The 23,377-nt window shown below is 42.4% G+C and overlaps 1 protein-coding gene and 1 pseudogene across 5 annotated transcripts in view; one reads left to right on the top strand and one right to left on the bottom strand.

The window, feature by feature from the left end:
• SLC25A15 (solute carrier family 25 member 15) overlaps nucleotides 1-23,377 on the bottom strand; it is a 64,894-nt gene that overhangs the window by 10,353 nt on the left and 31,164 nt on the right. For all 5 annotated transcript variants that reach the window (XM_030309615.1, XM_030309624.1, XM_030309610.1 and 2 more), the window contains one exon: nucleotides 3,752-4,010. In XM_030309615.1, the coding sequence (XP_030165475.1) occupies nucleotides 3,752-4,010 (259 nt within the window). The remainder of the gene's footprint in view (nucleotides 1-3,751; nucleotides 4,011-23,377) is intronic.
• LOC115511883 lies at nucleotides 18,810-20,239 on the top strand (annotated as a pseudogene).

Below are 23,377 nucleotides of genomic sequence, written 5' to 3'. Positions count from 1 at the left end.
CCGTTACTAATACTTCCGAGTATCTGCCACTAAGCTTTATAAAACAAGGTTCCAAGGCTATCCCCACATGCCCAAAAATCCAATCTGGAGCAACCAGATATGTAACGTAACTGCCCAGATGAAAGCCCGGGATGAATTTTTAACCATAAAGCTGCTCATCGCAAAGTGTCTTCCCAGTTCCGCTGACCTCCTGACCTCAGCAACAGAGGGCACCAGCAACAGAGGAGCAACAGAGGGCACCAGCAACATAGTACTGAAGGAGGGGGTGAAGCCAGTGCCAGTCAGCAAACTCGACAGTTGGAGGCAAAAAGGCTAAGTCGGAAATCTAAATGGAGGAACGCACAGAAACCGGAAGTATTCACCTCACCTCAAAAGGGTTTGGTACCACTGGCCACAGTCGCCAGCAGGGCTGTGAAACTGAGGTCCGATGAGTCCAAAAATATGGGGAAAAGCCTGAGAAATCTGTGAGTGTTCATGGGGGCCAGAAAATAAGACCCTTTCCAACCCGGGCAGTGTTCTGCCACAGGAGCTCAGCTGGCCCATGGGGTTGGGCAAGGAAGCAGCAAGAGGCTCACAGCAGGACAGTGGGCTCCCTGACACTCCCCCGTTAAATGCCAGCATACCACTGTCACTGGACAACTGGGATGACACCCCCCTGGGGGGTAAGCCCCCCAGGTGACCGCCCTGGGTAGAGATCCCAACAATTTTCCTCCAAACCATGAGCAAGAGCCTAATAGACCTAACATGTTCACTCATCCTCAAGTTATGTCCAACAGTTACATAAACTGACGTCAGACGCTAGTATAAAATCAAGGGCTTCCTCCAATCTCAGCCCCCTCTCCTATCCCCAGGTGACCTGGCCTCGGTGCTGCGGGCAGACAGGAGGAGGGTGCCCCGGGTCCAGCCGGTCGGCTGCACACCCAGGTCTCAGAATAGCTGGCCTGGAGGGAGGCTTCTTCCAGGAGCAAGACGCCGCTTTGAGTAGAGACTTGCTCTTCATTTCAGAGAATTAAACATCAGCCCATCACCTGGTGAGAGCCAGACACACGACTATCCTTGCTCTCAGCTTCCAGTGTGTGGAAAGTGCCCAACACCACTCACGCTGTTCCTTCCCTGCCTTTCACTCCTGCTTAGCTGGTTGTCAACGCCAAAGCTTCAGGGGGTTTCTGTGGTCTTTCAGCCAGCCTGCAGACCCATACCTGGTCTCCCTCAGGGACTCTCTGTCAACTCGCGACAGGCGACAGTCAATTAGGGTCATTAACCAGAGTTGCCAAGTTTGCCGGAACAGGGGCGGCATCAATAAATGGGGACATCTATCAATCTAAGACACAATAATGGCTCAGCCACCCGAAGGAATACCGAGCATGCTGTTCCAGCGCAACAACAAGGCAGATCAGGTGTGCAGTAGACTTTGGCTCTCCGATAAACAGTCTCATCTTCCAGGGCACTAAATAAGGTAGGCCGGCCCAAGGCTGCACCTGCCGTAAAGGCGTTCAGAACTGGAACTGAAGCTTCAGTAGGCCTAGGATGGGGTTTTGTAAGAATCCGCTGTTTGTCACCCCTTCAACAAACAAGTACCTGGACACGCCTGCTGTGTTTAGACCCCACGCGGCCAAAGGTCAAAGGAGAACACGACTCAGGGTGGAATTTAAACCATGGACGGACAAATATTTACGAATTTGCTGAAATTCACAGTAGTTTCTTCCAAGCAGTGCTTTCCTTTTACTGCTTCTGCTGATTTATCTTTTCTCTAGACCTGACCCACGGTCCAGAGCCCCGACTCTGGTCTTAGGGAAAGAACACCAGATGGGGGCCCAGAAGGCATGGGTTTGAGTCCTGCTCTCTGTTATGAGCTCAGATAATATGATCCTAAGCCTGTCAGGATCTGCATGAAATTCCCCCCATCTGTAACACAATTAACACCATCCACCGGCTTTGCTGCTCTCGCAGGACGTCAGTGAGGGCTAAAAACAAAAACAAAAAACGAACGAAAAAACCACGATAGCCGTGGGAGTCATAGCTCTGTCAACTCTAAGGTAGCATCTAAGGTAGCGTTTTCCCAACAGGCAATAACTACACACTTCTGAATGATGAAAAAGCAGCCCTTTCCCACGCCACGACCAAAAAAAGAGGAGGGTGCTGGGTTAGGCCAAGTGAAATAGGCCGGCTTCTTTGTTGCAGGACTTCCTCCGGGACCTCATGTGGCTGCTGGCTTCTCTGCAAGGCGTTCTCCTCTGGGGATGCTGCAGGGGACCTAAACCCCAGGTCTCCTCATGTAGAAAGTCTCCCCCCTTGAGCAGGGAGGGCGACACTCACTACAGTGTTCTTCCCATCAGTCTCTATCATGAGATCCCACCTTCTCCTCGTTTGTTTCTTGCGTATTTCTTTACTTCATCTCTTTTTCCTGACCCCTCTGTGCTGGAAGGTCCTAGAATCGGTGTGCAGCCCCCTACAGAAGCTATCTCCCTGGGTGATTTCATCCAGTCCCCTTAAAAAACAAGTTCCGTCCATCAAGACAAAATTCCCGCCTGCAAAAGGGCACGTCTTAAAGACCACTAGGCACCTCCAGGGAACTTCTGGACAAAAGGGACCTACTTTTAGTCAAGTGGGACCCGAGTTGCAATAGGGTTTCCAATTCCTACCAATACAACCCGTAAGAACCATGCAGCTGATACAATTTAAGTGATTTTTAAAAATTCAACGTTCAGAAAAGGGATGGCTACACATCCCAGCGTTTCCCGAGTTCTTCCTAGTTGCTGTGTACGTAAATATCCAAGGGACGGCCAAGCATATGGCAGAGTCTGACGTTTGGGGCAGACATGGCCAAACAGGTTCATCTCCATCTTCTGAGATGCTGCCGACTCTTCCTAAAATTCCAAGGGTCTCTCAGACTGGCTCAGGCAGCTTCTTCCAATCCTCCGCATTTTGCCGATGAAGTGGAATCCCAAACGTGGCTCCCAGGCTGCATCTGTGGCTCTGGTCCAGCACCTGTGCCCACAAGAGAAGTAGTACCACCTGCAGCATCTGAAAAGCATCTTCGTGAAGGACACCAATACGTAAGGGTGTCTCCTTCTCCATGGTACATTACAGGCAATCCTCGTCCTGCAGAATTCGTGGTTTGCAAGTTTTATAAGATGACAACATATTACTCCATAACCAGAGAGAAAGTGGGTTATTTTAAAAAAGGAAACATCCTTCCCATAAGGTACCACAAAAATCTTGACTATACAACAACGTTGTCTTTTAAATTTCCTTTTAATGTTTATTTTATTTTTGAGAGAGTGAGAAAGAGACAGAGCATTAGCAGGGGAGGGGCAGGGAGAGAGGGAGACACAGAATCCGAAGCAGGCTCCGGGCTCCGAGCCGTCAGCACAGAGCCCGATGCGGGGCTTGAACCCACGAACTGTGAGATCATGACCTGAGCCGAAGTCGGACACTCAACCGACTGAGCCAACGGGCGCCCCCAACAATGTTGTCTTTTGAAACAAACTGAGGGGCGCCTGGGTGGCGCAGTCGGTTAAGCGTCCGACTTCAGCCAGGTCACGATCTCGCAGTCCGTGGGTTCGCGCCCCGCGTCAGGCTCTGGGCTGATGGCTCAGAGCCTGGAGCCTGTTTCCGATTCTGTGTCTCCCTCTCTCTCTGCCCCTCCCCCGTTCATGCTCTGTCTCTCTCTGTCGCAAAAATAAATAAACGTTGAAAAAAAAAAAAAAATTTGAAACAAACTGAGCCGGTATTAGTGCCCACGACTCACCTTAGCTTGGCCTGCTTTTCCAATCCAACCACTTTCCGCACCACCTGTTGGCAGAAGCCGTAGCACATGAAGAGGACAGAGTTCTCGGCGATGTTGGCAATCAGCGCTGGGCTGGTCCCCTTGTAGAAGCCGCGGAAGCCCACTTGGGAGTAGGTTTTCAGGCAGCAGTCGGTGAGGCCCCTGTACAGGTCGGGGAACGTCTGCATCTTCACTTTCACGGTGTCAAAGGGCTGCCCAGTCAGTACACATGCCGTGCCCCCTACAACCAGGACAGAAATCTCCAGCACGAGTCTACGTGTGTTAGAGTGCAGCCTCAAATACCCACAGAAACAAGAGGGGAGCAGCCTACCCCAGGGCTTACTTACACTTGTGTTCATTCGACTTCTTCCTCCCCCAAACCTTCGAGCCCAGTCCAATAAACAACACAGGGTCCCCAATGTGCCCGGCACCCAGCTACAGCCCTGAAAGAGCCCACCCTCGGTAGGAGACTGATGTGTGTTCAACAGTCAAAACCAGAGGATGCAAAAGAGTGGAGTGTGTTCTCGGGTGTCAGCAGTGGGGTTAGAGGGACCTGGGCTTGAGGCCTGGCTCTGCTGTGACATCCCAGACAAGCAATACCAATTCTGAGCCCTGGTTCCTCAATCAGCAAGAGGATTAAATAAAAATGGATGAAAAGACTTAACGTAACGGCTGCTGCACAAGTGGTTAATAAATAGCACTTAGTCTCTGTGTACATGCAACCATATAAAAGGAAGGGAAAGAAAGTCTGGCAGGAGCTAATCACTCCCCTTTGCCTAATGCCCAGCCGTACTGATGATTATCCAAAAAACAGAGGAAGAAGCAATAGGTAAAGACGACAAAGAGTCTGGCCAATCGCTAAAGAGCTAAACTTTGACTCTGCTTAGTACAAATCACATATTTTTGCACTTTTATACTGTAAGACTTTAGAAAACAGCAAGATCAAAACTGCGTCAGATGACTTCAATAAAAATTCTGAACATAAGGGAAATAACGAACTATAACCACCCTGTGATATCCCAGACCCCGGACTGGGTCAGCATTTGTGAAATGCCGCAAGACTTCCATCTTCCTGGGGCCTAAGAGGCCACCGTAGCTCAGACATTCCCTGCTGGTGTCAGGAAACATAACCATCGGATGAAGTTTTTAAAGCTTGATCAAAACTGAAGTCTTACATTAAATATTTAAGGAATGCAACTTCATAATTTGACATTACACAGTTACCCCAACTAAACTGTGCAAAGCAAAGATAAGAGAGGTCCTGTCTCAAATAACCCCCCCAAGTAATTACTGGCAGATAAAAAGACATTTTCAAGGAGTTTGAAAACTGAACTCTTCTCTTAAGCAATCACAAGTGTGATCTCTGGGACCCTCTCCCTACTGTTCATTTGTTCTAGGAGAGCAATGATACATTCCCACTGAGTTAGTAGTTCTGAATTAGTAGAATATAATTCAATAAGAGGTTACTACCATTAGGGTTATTCTTTGCCAGGTATTGAGAAGAATAAAATAAGACCCTAAATCAAAAAATAATTTAATCATTTGAAAAGAGGAGGTGAATGTCAGCATGTTTAAAGAGGATACATAATCTAGGTAATCTAGGTAACCTAGATGCAGATACACTGAATAAAGCATTCAATTCAGAGCATCACAATTTTAACTGGAAGTTTCCACATTTTAACCCAGTCATCCCAAACAGTTCCACATCACAGGTTGCTAATAGACACATTTGCTGCATATCTGTAACAGTTAAATTTCCAACAGAGAGAAGGTAGGAAGCTAGCACATTTTCAAATGCTTATAACAATTGTCTCCTCTCATCTATGGAGGTTAGTTGACTCTCCTGTAATTTACCACAAATGACACTGTCGAGGCACTGCTGAGCCTCACTCATGTGGATGAGGACTACTCTGAACACCAGCACCAGTCACTGAGACCTAGTAGGTGCTTAGATACCCATCAAGTATCCACGAAGCTATGAATAATTTACAGGAATATTTCTCCACTTACTTAGAGCAGAGACCTCTGATCGTCTCATTCTCCCTGAGAGACAAGTGGAAACAGCATCTACATTTTTTTGTAGGTATCCCAACAGGCCCTGCATTTTATTCTGCAAGACAGGCACTCAGACCATAGTACACTCTACATCTCACCAAGGTCAGTGTTGTGGGTTTGCTCTGCTCTACACAACTGAGTCAGCAATGACTGGCAGGGCAGGGATGGTGTCAGTGGTGAACGTAGGGAAGATAGAGGTGAAGACCGAAAAGCAGACCCTTGACCACCCTGTCCACCTATGCAAAACAGAGAATCTCAAACTCAGTGGAAGCACTCAATAAATGTTCTGTTTAACAGCACTGGAAGCATAGCATTTTTAAAATATTCTAATGAAAAATGCTCTTGATGGACTAAATCCTCCAATCAAAAGACAGAGGGTAAGGAGGCTTGGCTGGCTTAGTTCGTAGAGCATGTAATGCTTGATCTCAAGGTTGTGAGTTCAACTCCCATGCCGGGTGCAGAGTTTACTTAAAGAAAAAAAGAGGGGGCGCCTGGGTGGTTCAATCAGTAAAGCGTCCCGACCTCGACTCAGGTCATGATCACACAGTTCGTGAGTTTGAGCCCTGCATCAGTCTCTGCACTGACAGCTCGGAGCCTGGATCCTGCTTCAGATTCTGTGCTTCTCTCTTTCTCTGACATTCCCCTGCTAGTGCTCTCTCTCTCGGTCTTAAAAATAAATAAACATTAAAAAAAAGAAAAAAAGACACTGGGTGACTGAATCAATAACACACACACACACACACACACACACCATCTATATGCTGCCTACAAGAGACTCACTTCAGACCTAAACACACATACACTGAAAATAAAGGGGTGGAAAAACATTTAACATACAAAATAAGGCCAAAAAAAAAAAAAAGCTGGAGTGTCAATACTTACACAAAATACTGTAAAACAAACACTGTAGCAAGAAACAAAGAAGGGCACTAGATCACGATAAAGGGATCAATCCAACAAAAGGATATAACATTTATAAAGAGCTATGCACCCAACACAGGAACACCTAAATACATAAAGTAATTGTCATAAAGGGAAAAACTGACAGTAATATAATAGTAGAGGGCTTTAACACCCCAATTACATCAACAGATCACCCAGCAGAAAACAAGGAAACAGTGATTCTGAATAAAACATTAGACCAGTTGAACATAACCTATACACACAGAACATTCCATCCAAAAACAGAAGAATACACATCCTTTTCAAGTACACATAGAACATTCTCCAGAATAGATCTTATGTTAGGCCACAAAACAAATCTCAATACATTTTAAGAAGACTGAAATCAGGGCACCTGGGTGGCTCAGTAGGTTAAGCGTCCAACTCTAAATAGCAGCTCAGGTCATGATCTTGCAGTTGTGAGATCGAGCCCCACATTGACTCCACACTGAGCAGGAAGCCTACTTGGGCATTCTCTCTCTCCCTCTCTCTCTGCCCCTCCCCCACTCGCTCATGTGTGTGCACACGCTCTCTCAAAATAAAATTTAAAAAGACTGAAATCATATCAAGCATCTTTTTGACCACAACAGTATGAAACTTGAAACCAATCACAAAAACAAGACAAAGAAGAAACGAATACAGGGAAGCTAAACATAAGCTACTAAACAATGACTGGGTTGACCAAGAAATCAAAGGAGAAATTTAAAAAAGCATGGAGACAAATGAAAATGAAAACAAAATGATCCAAAATCTTTGGGATGCAGCAAAAGTAACTCTAAGAGGGAAATTTATAGCAATACAGGCCTACCTAAAGAAACAAGAAAAATCTCAATCTAAGCTTACACCCTAAAACAGCTAGAAAAAGAATGAAACCCAAAGACAGTAAAAGGAAAGATCAGAGCAGAAATATGAAAGACTAAAAAATAAAAGATACATAAAATGAAGAGCTAATTCTTTGAAAAGATAAACAAGATTTATAAGCCTTTTGCCAGATTCATTAAAAACAAAAACAAAAAAAGAGGCCTCTGGGACACCTGGGTAGCTCAGTCCATTGAGCATCTGACACTTGATTTCAGCTCAGGTCATGATTTCTTGGTTTGTGAGTTCAAGCCCCACATTGGGATTCTAGCTCTCCCTCTCTCTCTGCCCCCCTCCCCTGCTTGCACTCTCTCTCACCCTCAAAATAAATAAACTTTAAAGAAAAAAAAAAGAACTCAAAATCAAAAATGAGAAGGAATAAATAAGAACTAAAACCACTAGGATGCCTGGCTGGCTCAGCCTGTAAAGCATATGACTCTTGATCTTAAGGTTGTGAGTTCAAGCCCTACATTGCACATGGAGCCTACTTTAAAAAAATTTAGGGGTACATGCACCCCAATGTTTATAGCAGCACTATCAACAATAGCCAAAGTATGGAAAGAGCCCAAATGTCCATCGATGAATGGATAAAGAAGATGTGGTGAGTGTGTGTGTGTGTGTGTATGTATATACATGTCTATACATACACACACCACCCATACATAATGGAGTATTACTCAGCATTCAAAAAGAATGAAATCTTGCCATTTGCAACTACGTGGATAGAACTAGAGGATATTATGCTAAGCAAAATTCGAGAAAGACAAATATCATATGACTTCACTCATATGAAGACTTTAAGAGACAGAACAGATGAATATAAGGGAAGGGAAACAAAAATAATATAAAAACAGGGAGGGGGACAAAACAAAAGAGACTCTTAAATATGGAGAAGAAACAGAGGGTTACTGGAGGGGTTGTGAGGGGGGGGATTGGCTAAATGGGTAAGGGGAATTAAGGAATCTACTCCAGAAATCATTGTTGCACTATATGCTAATTTGGATGTAAAGTTAAAAATTTTTTTAAAAAGGCTAAAAACCAAAAAAAAATTTTTTAAATGGACACCAGAGAAATACAAAGGATTATAAAATTATGAAAAATTATATGCCAACAAATTAGACAATTTAAAAGAAATGGATAAATTCCTAGAAACCTGTAATCTTATAAATCTGAATCAGAGACAGAAAAATTTGAACAGACCAACAGACCAATTACTGGTAATGACATTGAATTAAAAAAAAAAACAGAAACAAAAAATTCCCAACAAACAAAATTCTAGGACCAGATGGATTCACAGGTGAATTCTACCAAATATTTAGAGAAATACCTATTCTTCTCAAACTATTCTAAAAAATAGAAGAGGAAGGAAAACTTCCAAATTCATTCCATGAGGCCAGCACTATGCTGATATCAACAACAAAGAAAGACACCATGTAGGGGTGCCTGGGTGGCTTAGTCAATTAAGTATCCAACTTCAGCTCAGGTCATGATTTCTCAGTTCACAAGATCAAGCCCCACATTGGGCTCTGTACTCACAGCTCAGAACCTGGAGCCTAATTCAGATTATGTGTCTCCCTCTGTCTCTGCCCCACCTCCACTCATACTCTCTCTCAAAAATAAACACTAAAAAAAAGACACTATGAAAAACTACAAGCTAATATCTCTGATCAACAGAGATGCAAAAATCCCCCTCAGCAAAATATTAGCAAATTACATTCAACAAAACAACAAAAAAATCCTTCAGCACCATCAAGTAGGATGTATTCCAGGGATGCAAGGATGGCTCAATATTCTCAAATCAGTGGGATACATCACATTAACAAGAGGATAAAAACCACATGATCATCTCAATAAATTCAGAAAAAAGTATGACAAAATACAACATCCATTCATGAAGAAAACTCTCAACAAAGTAGGTTTAGAGGGACTACACCTCAACATAATAAAGGCCATGTACGAAAAACCCACAGCTAATATCATACTCAATGGTGAAAAATTGTGAGCTTTTCCTTTATGATCAAGACAAGGATGTACACTCTTATTACTGACTCAACATAGTACTAGAAGTCCTAGCTACAGCAATCATACAAGAAATAAAAGGCATCCAAACTGGTAAGGAAAAAGTTACACTGTCACTAATTTGCAGATGACATGATACTGCACATAGAAAACCTTAAAGACTTCACCAAAAAACTAGTTTAACTGATACATGAATTCAGTAAGTTTTTAGGATACAATATTAACATACAGAAATCCGTTGCGTGTCTGTGCCCTAATAACAAAGTACTAGAGAATTTTTTTTAATTTTAAAATTAAAAAAAAAGAAAAATTAAGAAAACAATCCCATTTATAATCGCTCCAAAAAGAATAAAATACCTAGAAATAAATCAAGGAGGTGAAAGACCTGTACTCCTAAAAACTATAAAGCATTGAGAAAGAAATTGAAGATGACACAAATGGAAAGACACACCATGCCCGTGGATTGGAAGAACAAATAGTATCAATACTATATTGACTAAAGGTCAATACTACCCAAAGCAAATCAATAGATTCAAAGCAATCTCCACCAAAATACCAACAACATTTTTCACAGAACAAGAATAATCCTAAAATTTGTAAGGAACCACAGACATCCCTGAATAACCAAACCAGTTTTGAAAAAGAACAACAAAGCTTGAGGCATCATGATCCCAGATTTCAAGATATACTACAAAGCCCTTGGTCCATGTGTGCATCCTCAGGCGGGATTCCTTCTCCAGGCACTAAGACACAGCTGTACAGAAGACCAAATCCTACTCTGCAGAGTACTTCCTCCCAGGTGAATGATCCTCCCTGGATGATATATATATTTTTTTAATTTCCTGAGTTTGGGAAGGTCTAGCAAGACTGCAAAAACAAAAATTACTCTTCAGGAAAATAAAACTATCCAGTTTTGACAACATAGCCACGATGTCTTGTGTACCGCCATAAATTTCTAGATTTGCAAAGAAATAGGAAAATATCACCTATAGGGAAAGAATTCAGTTGATGAAAATGACCAGGAGATGGTTTAGGTATTAGATTTAAAATGTAAAGACATGAAGGAGCGCCTGGTGGCTCTGTTGGTTAGGCATCTGACTTTGGCTCAGGTCACAATCTCGAAGTTCATGAGTTTGAGTCCCGCATTGGGCTCTGTGCTGACAGCTCAGAGCCTGAAGCCTGCTTCGGATTCTTTGTCTCCCTCTCTCTCTCTGCCCCCTCCCACCCACAAACTATCTCTCTCAAAAATAAATAAAACATTTAAAAAATTAATTGGGAATGCAAGCTGGTGCAGCCACTCTGGAAAACAGTATGGAGGTTCCTCAAAAAACTAAAACTAGAACTACCCTATGACCCAGCAATTGCACTACCAGGTATTTATCCAAGGGATACAGGTGTGCTGTTTCGAAGGGACACATGCACCCCAATGTTTATAGGAGCACTATCAACAATAGCCAAAGTATGGAAAGAGCCCAAATGTCCATCAATGGATGAATGGATAAAGAAGATGTGATTTTATACACACACACACACACACACACACACACACACACACACACACACACACACACAATGGAGTATTACTCAGCAATCAAAAAGAATAAAATCTTGCCATTTGCAACTACGTGGATGGAACTGAAGGATATTATGTTAAGTGAAATTAGTCAGAGAAAAGCAAACATCATATGACTTCACTCATATGAGGACTTTAAGACACAAAACAGATGAACATAAGGAAGGGAAGCAAAAATAATATAAAAACAGGGAGGGGGACAAAACAGAAGAGACTCTTAAATATGGAGAAGAAACAGAGGGTTACTGGAGGGGTTGTGGGAGGGGGGATGGGCTAAATGGGTCAGGGGCATTAAGGAATATACTCCTGAAATCATTGTTGCACTATATGCTAATTTGGATGTAAATTAAAATAAAAAAATGAATAAAGTACTCATGCATGCAAAAAATAAATAAAAAATTAATTAAAAATGCAAAGACATATCAATAAATATGAAATTTAAAGGCTTGATGGAAAATCTGCCTTGCTGGTTAAAGAGATAAGGGAATCTCTTAAAAATGACCTAAAGGGGGACGCCTGGGTGGCTCAGTCGGTTGAGCACCGGCTTCAGCTTAGGTCACAATCTCACCGTCCGTGAGTTCGAGCCCCGCGTAGGGCTCTGTGCTGACAGCTCAGAGCCTGAAGCCTGTTTCGGATTCTGTGTCTCCCTCTCTCTGACCCTCCCCCATTCATGCTCTGTCTCTCTTTGTCTCAAAAATAAATAAACGTTAAAAAAAATTTTTTAAAAATGACCTAAAGGAAATTTTAGGAAAAGTACATATCTGAAATGAAAAATCCAAAGAACTCCAGTACCAAAAAGGAGTGGCAACAAAGATTTAGCCACACAAAAAACAAGATAAAGAAAATAGAAAGAGCAAACTCTAAAGTAGTTGAGGATATTGAAAATTTGACTTTTTAAAAAAAATGTTTATTTTTGATAGAAAGAACATGGGCAAGGAAGGGGCAGAAAGAGGGAGAAAGCGAGAATCCTAAGCAGGCTCCACGATGTCAGCGCAGAGCCCAACGTGGGGCTTGAACCCATGTACCATGAGATCATGACCTGAACTGAAATCAAGTCAGCCACTTAACCAACTGAGCACCCAGGTGCCCTGAAAATTTGACTTTCAAAGAAATTAGTGATCTGAGTAGCAAGTTAGATGAAGCTAAAGTGTACGATACAAACCAAGGTAAGGAACTGTCCCATGATGAATCACAAAATCACAAAGTCATGAGAAGTGTGGAAGAAGCCATAAGCAATATAGTGATGGATGCAGAGACTGCAGCACCTTGCAGAAGTAACAGGGGAGAAAGAGAGAGATTGAAGAGGATGAAGTGGTCAAAGAATAACAGGAAAAAAAATCCCTCAGAATTTAAAGAACAAACAGAAAATTCTAAAAAACCTCTGGTAAAGATGAAGGAGCAATACTCATGGCAGCAGACTTTTCATCAGCAATGATGGACATTAGTAAGCAATGAAGCAATGTCTTCAACATCCTAATGGAAAATGATTTTGAACCTAACTTTCTAGGCCAAGTTAAATTAGCATTTAAGCATTAAGCATGGTGAAGTAAGGACATTTTCAGATATGCAAAGGCTCAGCAAATTTACCAGCCAAAAATCATTTATAAAAGAATTACTGAAAGATACATGCCCACAAAATGAAAAAAAGGAGGACGATATCGGACTTAAGAAAAAATGGATAAAACTCTACCAGATTCAAAGCATGGAGCTAGGAGGAAATCAAACAAACAAAAAAACAAAACAGTAAAACAGATCAATGAAGCTGGTTCTTTGAAAGAATTAACAAAATTGACAAACCCCTACCCAGTTTGATCAAAAAGAAAAAGGACCCAAATAAATAAAATCAAGAATGAAAGAGGAGAGATCACAACCAACACAGAATACAAACAATAATAAGAGAATATTACAAGCAATTATATGCCAATAAAATGTGCAATCTGGAAGAAACGGACAAATTCCTAGAAGCATATACACTACCAAAACTGAAACAGGAAGAAATAGAAAATTTGAACAGACCCACAACCAGTAAAGACATCGGATTAATCAAAATTCTCCCAAAAAACAAGAGTCCAGGGCCAGATGACTTTCCAGGGGAATTCTACTAAACATTTGAAGAAGAGTTAACACCTATTCTCTTAAAGCTGCTCCAAAAAATACAAACGGAAGGAAAACTCTTTCTATGAAGCCAGCAATACCTTGATTCCAAAACCAGACAAAGACCCCATTAAAAAACAGAACTATAGACCAATTTCTCTGATGAACATAGATGCAAAAGTCCCCAACAAGATACAAGCCAACAGGATCCAACAATACATTAAAAATATTATTCACTATGACCAAGTGGGATTTATACCCGGGATGCAGGGCTGGTTCAATATCTACAAAACAATCAGTGTGATACATCACATCAATAAAAGAAAGGAAAAGAACCACATGATCTTTTCAATACATGCAGAGGAAGCATTTGACAAAATACAGCATCCTTTCTTGATAAAAACCCTCAAGAAAGTAGGGATAGAAGGAGCATACCTCGAGATCATAAAAGCCATATACGAAAGACCCAACATTAACGATCATCCTCAATGGGGAAAAACTGAGAGCTTTCCCCCTAAGGTCAGGAAGAGGACAGGGATGTCCACCCTCACCACTATTATTCAACGTAGTATTGGAAGTCTTAGCCTCAGCAATCAGACAACATAAAGAAATAAAAGGCATCCAAATTGGCCAGGAGGAGGTCAAACTTTCACTCTTTCCAGATGACATGATACTCTATATGGAACACCGAAAAGATTCCACCAAAAAACTGCTAGAACTGATCCATGAATTCAGCAAGGTCACAGGATATAAAATCAATGCACAGGAATCAGTTACATTCCTGTACACCAACAATGAAGCAACAGAAAGAGAAATCAAGGAAACGAGCCCATTTACAACTGCACCAAAACCCATAAAATACCCAGGAATAAATCTAACCAAAGAGGTGAAAAATCTATATACTGAAAACTATAGAAAGGTTATGAAAGAAACTGAAGAAGACACACACACAAAAGGAAAAATATTCCATGCTCCTAGATAGGAAGAATGGTGTTAAGATGTCATTACCCAAAGCAATCTACATATTCAATGCAATATCTATCAAAATAGCACCAGCATTCTCCACAGAGCTAGAACAAACAATCCTAAAATTTGTATGGAACCAGAAAAGATCCCGAATAGCCAAAGCAATCTTGAAAAAGAAAACCAAAGATGGAGACCTCACAAGCCTGGACTTCAAGCTGTATTACAAAACTGTAATCAAGAAAATATGGTACTGGCACAAAAACAGACACTCAGATCAATGGAACAGAATAAAGAACCCAGAAGTGGACCCACAAACATATAGCCAACTAGTCTTTGACAAGCAATGGAATAAAGACAGTCTCTTCAGCAAGTGGTGCTGGGAAAACCAGACAGCAACATGTAGAAAAATGAACCGGGACCACTTTTTTACACCACACACAAAAATAAACTCAAAATGGATGAAAGACCTAAACATAAGACAGGAAGCCATCAAACCTCGAGGAGAAAGCAGGCAAAAACCTCTTTGACCTCGGCTGCAGTAACTTCTTACTCAACACATCTCCGGAGGCAAAGAAAACAAATGCAAAAATGAACTATTGGGACCTCATCAAAACAAAAAGCTTGAGCACAGCAAAGGAAACAATCAGCAAAACTCAAAGGCAATTGATGGAATGGGAGAAGATGTTTGCAAATGACATATCAGATAAAGGGTTAGTATCCAAAATCTATGAAGAACTTCTCAAACTCAACACCCAAAAAACAAATAATCCAGTGAAGAAATGGGCAAAAGACATGAATAGACACGTCTCCAAAGAAGACATCCAGATGGCCAACTGACACATGAAAAAATGCTCAACATCACTCCTCATCAGGGAAATGCAAATCAAAACCACAAGGAGATACTACCTCACACTCGTCAGAATGGCTAACATTAACAACTCAGGCAATAACAGATGTTGGCGAGGATGCGGAGAAAGAGGATCTCTTTTGCACTGCTAGTGGGAATGCAAACTAGTGCAGCCACTCTGGAAAACAGTATGAAACTTCCTCAAAAAATTAAAAATAGAACTACCCTACAACCCAGCAATTGCACTATTAGGTATTTATCCAAGGGATACAAGTATGCTGTTTTAATATGAAATTTATTGTCAAATTGGTTTCCATACAACACCCAGTGCTCATCCCAACAGGTGCCCTCCTCAATACCCATCACCCACCCTTCCCTCCCTCCCACCCCCCATCAACCCTCAGATTGTTCTCAGTTTTTAAGAGTCTCTTATGGTTTGGCTCCCTCCCCCTTTTTTTTTCCTTCCCCTCCCCCACGATCTTCTGTTAAGTTTCTCAGGATCCACATAAGAGTGAAAACATATGGTATCTGTCTTTCTCTGTATGACTTATTTCACTTGGCATAACACTCTCCATTTCCATCCACATTGCTACAAAAGGTCATATTTCATTCTTTCTCATTGCCACGTAGTGTTCCATTGTGTATATAAACCATAATTTCTTTATCCATTCATCAGTTGATGGACATTTAGGCTCTTTCCATATTTTGGCTATTGTTGAAAGTGCTGCTATAAACATTGGGGTACAAGTGCCCCTATGCATCAGCACTACAGGTATGCTGTTTTGAAGGGGCACATGCACCCCAATGTTTATAGCAGCACTATCAACAATAGCCAAAGTATGGAAAGAGCCCAAATGTCCATCAATGGATGAATGGATAAAGAAGATGTGGTGTACACACACACACACACACACACACTGGAGTATTACTCAGCAATCAAAAAGAATGAAATCTTGCCATTTGCAACTACGTGGATGGAACTAGAGGGTATTATGCTAAGTGAAATTAGTCAGAGAAAGACAAATATGACTTCACTAATATAAGGACTTAAGATACAAAACAGATGACCATAAGGGAAGGGAAGCAAAAATAAAAACAGGGAGGGGAACAAAACATAAGAGACTCTTAAATATAGAGAACAAACAGAGGGTTGCTGGAGGGAATGTGGAGGGGGCATTAAGGAATCTACTCCTGAAATCACTGTTGACTATAGGCCAACTTGGATGTAAATTTAAAAATAAATTATTTTTAAAAAGTTTAATGTTAAAAATGAAAATAAAAATGAGATCATGCTGCAAAAAAAAAAAAATAATAAACATTAAAAAAAAAAAAGATCACGAGACACAGAGGATAGACCCAGAAGCTCCAACATCCATTTTGACAGGAATTCCAGAAAAAAGATAATGAAGAGCATGGAGCAGAGGAAATAATTAAGGAAATAATTGAAGAAAACTTTCCAGAGGTAAAGAAAGATTCAAGTTTTGAGAGGATCAGTGCTTACCAAGTAGCTAGTAAGACTGACAAAAACAGACTTGCTCCTAGACACATCTCGGTGAAATCTTGGAATTCCAATGATAAAGAAAAAATCATAAAGGCTTACAGGAAGAGAAGAGAGAACGTACAGAGGAACAAGAATCATACTGATGGCAGACTTATTGGATACTCTGGATGCTAGAAGTAAACGGAGCAATATCATAAAAGTTCTTCAGGCAAAAGGCTTTAAACCTAGAATGCCATACCCAGCCAAACTGGCATTTGACGTTGAAGGTAAAACAAGAACATGTTTTGATACCAAAGCATCCACAAAGTTTATTTCTTGCATCCCCCCCCGCCTTTGCTAAAGTATATACTCCAACAATTCTTTCAATCTAGGGTGACTATAAATACACACAATATGCATTACCTTCTTCCCACACCAAAAGTAAACAAGGAAAACTGGAAAATAAAATGTCACATTTCTACCTAGGAGGATGGACAACTAAAGTAGTTGGGAAGCAGGAGAAAAGCATGTTATAGATACTACCCAGATGTTGGGAAAGTTAAAGATTATATTAAAATTAATATTAATTGGGGCGCCTGGGTGGCGCAGTCGGTTAAGCGTCCGACTTCAGCCAGGTCACGATCTCGCGGTCTGTGAGTTCGAGCCCCGCGTCAGGCTCTGGGCTGATGGCTCGGAGCCTGGAGCCTGTTTCTGATTCTGTGTCTCCTTCTCTCGCTGCCCCTCCCCCGTTCATGCTCTGTCTCTCTCTGTCCCAAAAATAAATAAACGTTGAAAAAAAAATTTTTTTTTATTAATATTAATCATCATAGCTTCTGTAGAAGTAGACTTTCTGAACTATAGACAGAGGTGGGGTTAAATAAAAAAAAGCACAGGAAAAATATGGCAGGATAAATAGAAAAAAATGCGAAACTTGAACTCTTATTAAGAAGGTATTTAATTTTATCATATGTATTAATGTGAATCTTGAATCTTTATATTAAACCTTTTCTTTTAAAAAAAGATATACTACAAAGCCATAATAATCAAAACAGTATGGTACTGGCACAAAAGTAGACACATAGATTAATGGAACAGAGAGTCCAGAAACAAACCCACACTTATAGAGTCAATTACTCGGTGACAAAGAAGGGAAGAATATACAATAGGGAAAAGAAAGACTCTTCTATAAATGGTGCTGGGAAAGGGATGGCTATATGCAAAAGAATGAAAATGGACTACTTTCTTCCACCATACACAAAAATAAACTCAAAATGGATTAAAGACCTAAATGTGAGACCTGAGAACATAAAACTTCTAGAAGAAAACACAGGCAGTAAGTCCTTTGACACTGGTCATAGCAACATTTTTCTAGATAGGTCTCCTAAGGCAAGGGAAACAAAAGTAAAAATAAACTATTGGGACCATACTACAATAAAAAAAGCTTCTGCACAGTGAAGGAAACCATCAATAAAACAAAAAACCTACTAAATGGAAGAGAATACAATATTTGCAAATGATATTGATAGGGAGTTGATATTCAAAATACATAAAGAACTTCTATAACTCAACAGCAAAAAAAAACCAATCAAATTTAAAAAATGGGGGGGGGTGCGTCTGGGTGGCTCAGTCTGTTAAGCAGCTCAGGTCATGACCTCCAGGGTTCTTGGGGTTGAGCCCTGCATCTGGTTCTGTGCTGATAGCTCAGAGCCTAGAGCCTGCTTCAGATTCTGTGTCTTCCTCTCTCTCTGGCCCTCCCCCACTCACGCTCTGTCTCTCTCTCTCTCGCTCGAACGTTAAAAACAAAAAAGGGCAGTGGACCTGAATATACATTTTTCTAAACACATCTAAATGGCCAACAGATCCATGAAGATGCTCAGCATCACTAATCAGGGAAAAGCAAATTCCAAACCACAACGAGATATGACCTAATGCCTATCAGAATGGGTAGAATCAAAAAGACAAGAAATAACCAGCGTTGGCAAGGATGCAGAGAAGAAGAAACTCTTAAACACTATTAGTGAGAATGTACATCAGTGCAGCCACAAGGGAATAAAGCATGTTGGTGGGTTCCTCAAAAAGTTAAAAACAGAAATACCACGTGATCCATTCATTCCATTACTGGGTATTTACCCAGGAAAACCAAAAACACTAATTCAAAAAGATACATACACCCCTAGGTTCCCTGCATTATTAGAATAGCCAAGATATGGATAACCCAAGCGCCCACTGGCGGATGAAGAGGCAAAGAGGAGGCGATAAAGGTGGTCCCTCAGGCTCCATGGTGGCGGCCAGTGGCGGCCGCCTGAGTGAGGCTTCGCGGAGGCAGGGCTCACGTGGCAGCCGGCAGTTCCCAAGCAAGGTGGGAGGCGGGGCTGCCAGGGCCAGAAGAGCTGGCCTCCTCACTACACCTCCACCGCAGCTGCCGACCGCGCCGACGCCTTCCGCCGTGGCCTCTTCCTCTTCTGCTGCCGGGCGCCACCATGATGCGCAGGCCCACGCGGCGGGCAGCCGCTGTCCCCGGGCCAGGACCCGCGCTGGTCTCGCACGGTAGGGGCCAGCCAAGGTGAAGGGAGCGTGGCCCCACGCAGCGCCCGGTCCCCACCCCCACCCCGCTCCCTTGCGCATTCTGGGCCCCAGCTTTTGAGTTAATCAATTGTTTTTAGAAATCAGCTACCTTGGAAAAATGACTTGTACACATATGAGCCACCTTCTGAGGACACTTCATCCAGAGACAGGTGAGTCTGTGTGCCTCCAGCTCAAGTCTGATGCTCATCTCTGAAGGGTTTGTGGCTGTGTAGGCCCCCAAACATGCTCCAGACGTCCCAAGGCACATTACTGCACAAGGAGCGTCAGGCCCTTAGACTGGAGACTGGGACATAAGCAGGCTTGCACACAATCAGATTATTTGGACAGAACAATTCCAGACCACTTTTTTCCAGAATTTGGAATCGTAATAGAAACAAGATGAGATTACACCTGAAGTTGTTGAAAAAGCAAATGAATCAGAAATTATGGGAACCATAAGTACCTGAAGAATTGGATTCCCTGGCAAAACAAAAATCCAAGGAAGATAAAATTTTCCAGAAGTTTAAAAATAAAATAGCCCTTGAGGGGCGCCTGGGTGGCTCAGTCAGTTAAGCGTCGGACTTTGGCTCCAGTCATGATCTCGCGGTCTGTGAGTTCCAGCCCCACGTCAGGCTCTGTGCTGACAGCTTGGAGGCTGGAGCCTGTTTCCAGTTCTGTGTCTCCCTCTCTCTCTGCCCCTCCCCCCGCTTGTGCTCTCTCTTTCTCTCAAAAATAAAGATTAAAAAAAATTAAAAATAAGTAAAATAGCCCGTGAGCTAGAACAGATTCTCAGATATGGCAGAGGGATTGCACCCATCTGGATCTTCGGTGAAAATATCCCTCAAGAGAAGGATATTCCATATTGCCCCTGTGGTGTCAAGAGAACAACATCTCTGCATTCCAGGTCATGTGTCGGCTGCTCAACTACCTGAAGGCTGACGGACTGAACACAAGTGTCAGTGGGGTGTTCGGGCTGTCTTCACCTGGGCTGAAAGCTGTAGACTGGGGATTCACCACAGAGAGGAAATTGTTTGGAAGAGAGAAAACAGATACACACCAAAGAGGTTATAAAGCCTTACAAATGCTCATAATCTCTTAAACCCTGCAATTCCACTTCTAGGACTTTGTCCTAAGGAAATAATTATACCACAAAGATATTGTTTTAGGGGAGTTTACAATGTGTAAATATTCGTGAAACAAAAATGTCCAATGACAAGTAATTAAAGAAATTTTGGTGTATCCCTACAGCAGAAGGAATGCAGTCTTAATCGTACAGACCTATGTGCACATACAATAAGATACAGGTTTAAACTGACACCAAGATATTCATAGTATGTTCCTATCTTTGTACAAGTACTTATACGTGTGTATGTCCACAGAAATATGGAAAGATACATACTCGGTGTGAACTAATTATGAATGGCAGGACTAGGTGAAGTAATCCTTTTACCTATGTTTCTTTCTACAGTAAAAATGGGTGAATTGCCTATATATATACACACACACACACACACACACACCACACACATATACATACACACATGCAAAGGAATATTACTCAGCCATAAAAGAGAAGGAGATCTTCCCATTTGCAACAACATGGATAGACCTAGAGGGTATTATGTTAAGTGAAATTGTAGTCAGAGAAAGACAAATACCATGTGATTTCACTTATATGTGGAATCTAAAGAACATACAAACACTCTTAAATACAGAGAACAAACTGGTGGTTGCCAGAGGGGAGGTGGGTGGACAAAACAGGTAAGGGGACTGAGAGATACAAACTTCCAGGTATAAAATAAGTCATGGAGATGAAAATTACAGTCCATAATATTTTAACAACTTTGTATGGGGACAGAAGCTGACCACACGTATGGTGCACACTACACAACTGTCAAATCACTATGCTGCACCCCTGAAATTAATAGATGTTAACCATATTTCAATAAGGAAAAAAGGCTTTTGGCTTATTTTTAATTTTGGCATTTGAGAGGATAAATGCCAATGATCGAAAATGTCACATTCCCAAACTACACTAGTTAAGGCATACAGCAACAGAGCAGTCAAGGAAGACCAAGGTTACCCTTTAAGGCAATTTAACTTTTGAGCTCCACACTGCCTCATTTCAACATCATCCAATTACTTAACTATCTTCTCCAGACCCTCCCCCACCCTAGCTGCTTAGAGTTCTTAGTTCCTTCCTGGAATTTCTCCTATACTAGCTTCTGATAGGCAGTGACAGCTTCCCAGCACTTTACAGTAGATGAGCTGGACCCAAAACCTGCCAGATGGGAGAGGTCTGTTTCAGAGAAAAGGAGGCACACAGAGAAGAACACAGGTATGCTACACCTAGATCACCTCAGACCACGATGGCCCGATGTCCTGATCCAGAGAGCCGGGCGGCAAAGGCTCCAGACTAACCTCCACCCCCAGGAGTGCTGTTGGCCCATTACATAGTATTAAAACAAAGGCAATAGGGCTGTCAAGGAACCAAGCATCCAAGGTCCTAGCACTGTCTTGACACCATCTAGCTGTGCAATCATGACTAAATCCACTGTCCCTCTCTGGGTCTCTTTTCTACATATACAGTGAGCATTAGAACCAATGGTCTCTTCTAAAGGCCCTTCTAGCTCCATCATTGGGAGACTGAGACCCCTCCAAAGTGGGGCTGTGGCCTCCTGTTGGCACTGCACACACCTCCCAGCAGAGGGAGTTCCCAGATCACTAACAGGAGCCTCCTCTGCCAGCACTGCTGGCTTAGAGCACAGACCCCTGCAAAGGAGCCTGTTGTCCTCCAAAGGTAAATACAGGGCAATCTACATCAGTGAGGGGTGACCCTGTGTTACCAGTGCAGGAAGAAATCCTACATAGTCATCAGGATAATTAAATGCTATACACGTAAGGGCCCAAAACATGTTAATACTATGATTAAAAACAAAGCATGTCCACCAGCAAGTGCCTTACATGCTAGACTCCCAACAATACCCTTGCAACTTAGATCTTTAAAATATACTGTCCTCTCTCTCTGACCCTCCCCCATTCATGCTCTGTCTCTCTCTGTCTCAAAAATAAACTTTAAAAAAAATTTAAAAAAAAAAAGGGGGGGCACCTGGGTGGCTCTGTCGGTTGAGCGTCTGACTTCGGCTCAGGTCACGATCTCACTGTCCGTGAGTTCGAGCCCCACATCGGGCTCTGTGCTGGCTGCTCAGAGCCTGGAGCCTGTTTCAGATTCTGTGTCTCCCTCTCTCTCTGACCCTCCCCATTCATGCTGTGTCTCTATCTCAAAAATATACTTTAAAAAAAAATTTAAAAAAAATGTACTGTAAATTATAAATGTGGCACCCAAACACCTGTCCGCACAGAAAAGCCTTCATAGGAAAAAGAAAATCCTATCACAGCAGATTCTACATCTTTGATAGACTGACTGACGGACATTTAATTCCAAAAGCTGAGAATTTTTCATGTGGTTAAATACCCTCCTGTGACAGAGACAAAAACTGAGCCCAGAGCATTCACAGGACTGTTAAGAAGGTGCCAGAGGTAGGCAAATGGGTCCACCGTTCCCATGGTGCCTTCCCAATGTGGCATGGGGAGTGGGGTGGGGGATGGAACATGTGGTCAAGGGTTGCAGTCGGTAAGGGACCGACCCAAAGGCACTCAGCAGCCAAGAGGCCAGTGGGGCAAAACCTAGGCAGCCCTTAGTTTCCCCTACTCCTGGACCAGGACCCTCCTGGGGTCTCAACCTGGAAGCTGGTGCCTGCACTTACTAGCGTCTACAATGCACGGTCTATAGCCTTCCTCGTTAGCCTACCTTGGTCGACCCTTGGTTCATCAGAACTGTGACTTTCTTCACAATTAAGGGAATGACAGGATGACAGGTGGCAGCCCACTTGGTGTGTTGAGCCAGGAGGTCCCACTGGATAAGAGGACAATGGGCAAACCACCCCTCTTGGCCTCTCCACTCCCAGGAACTGCGACCCATTAGAAGAATCAGTACAAGGGGCAAGGGTAAACCAGGGTTCTCATCTGGGAAATAGCATCCCAGCACTTCTCTGCCCCTAAAATAACACAGGAACCTAGAGAACCAAGTTACTACGCATGCACTTCCAATTACTGACCTCAGGCTGAGCAAAGGTAATCTTTCTAGAGAGTGGCTTGTGTGTTACAAGCACAGCCCAAGAGTACTTGGGCTCTATGGGGCTGCAGTCA

Source organism: Lynx canadensis, chromosome A1, assembly GCF_007474595.2.
Source record: "Lynx canadensis isolate LIC74 chromosome A1, mLynCan4.pri.v2, whole genome shotgun sequence".
NCBI lineage: Eukaryota > Metazoa > Chordata > Mammalia > Carnivora > Felidae > Lynx > Lynx canadensis.
Note: the sequence above shows the minus strand (reverse complement) of the source record. Positions and strands in the feature narration are given on the sequence as shown.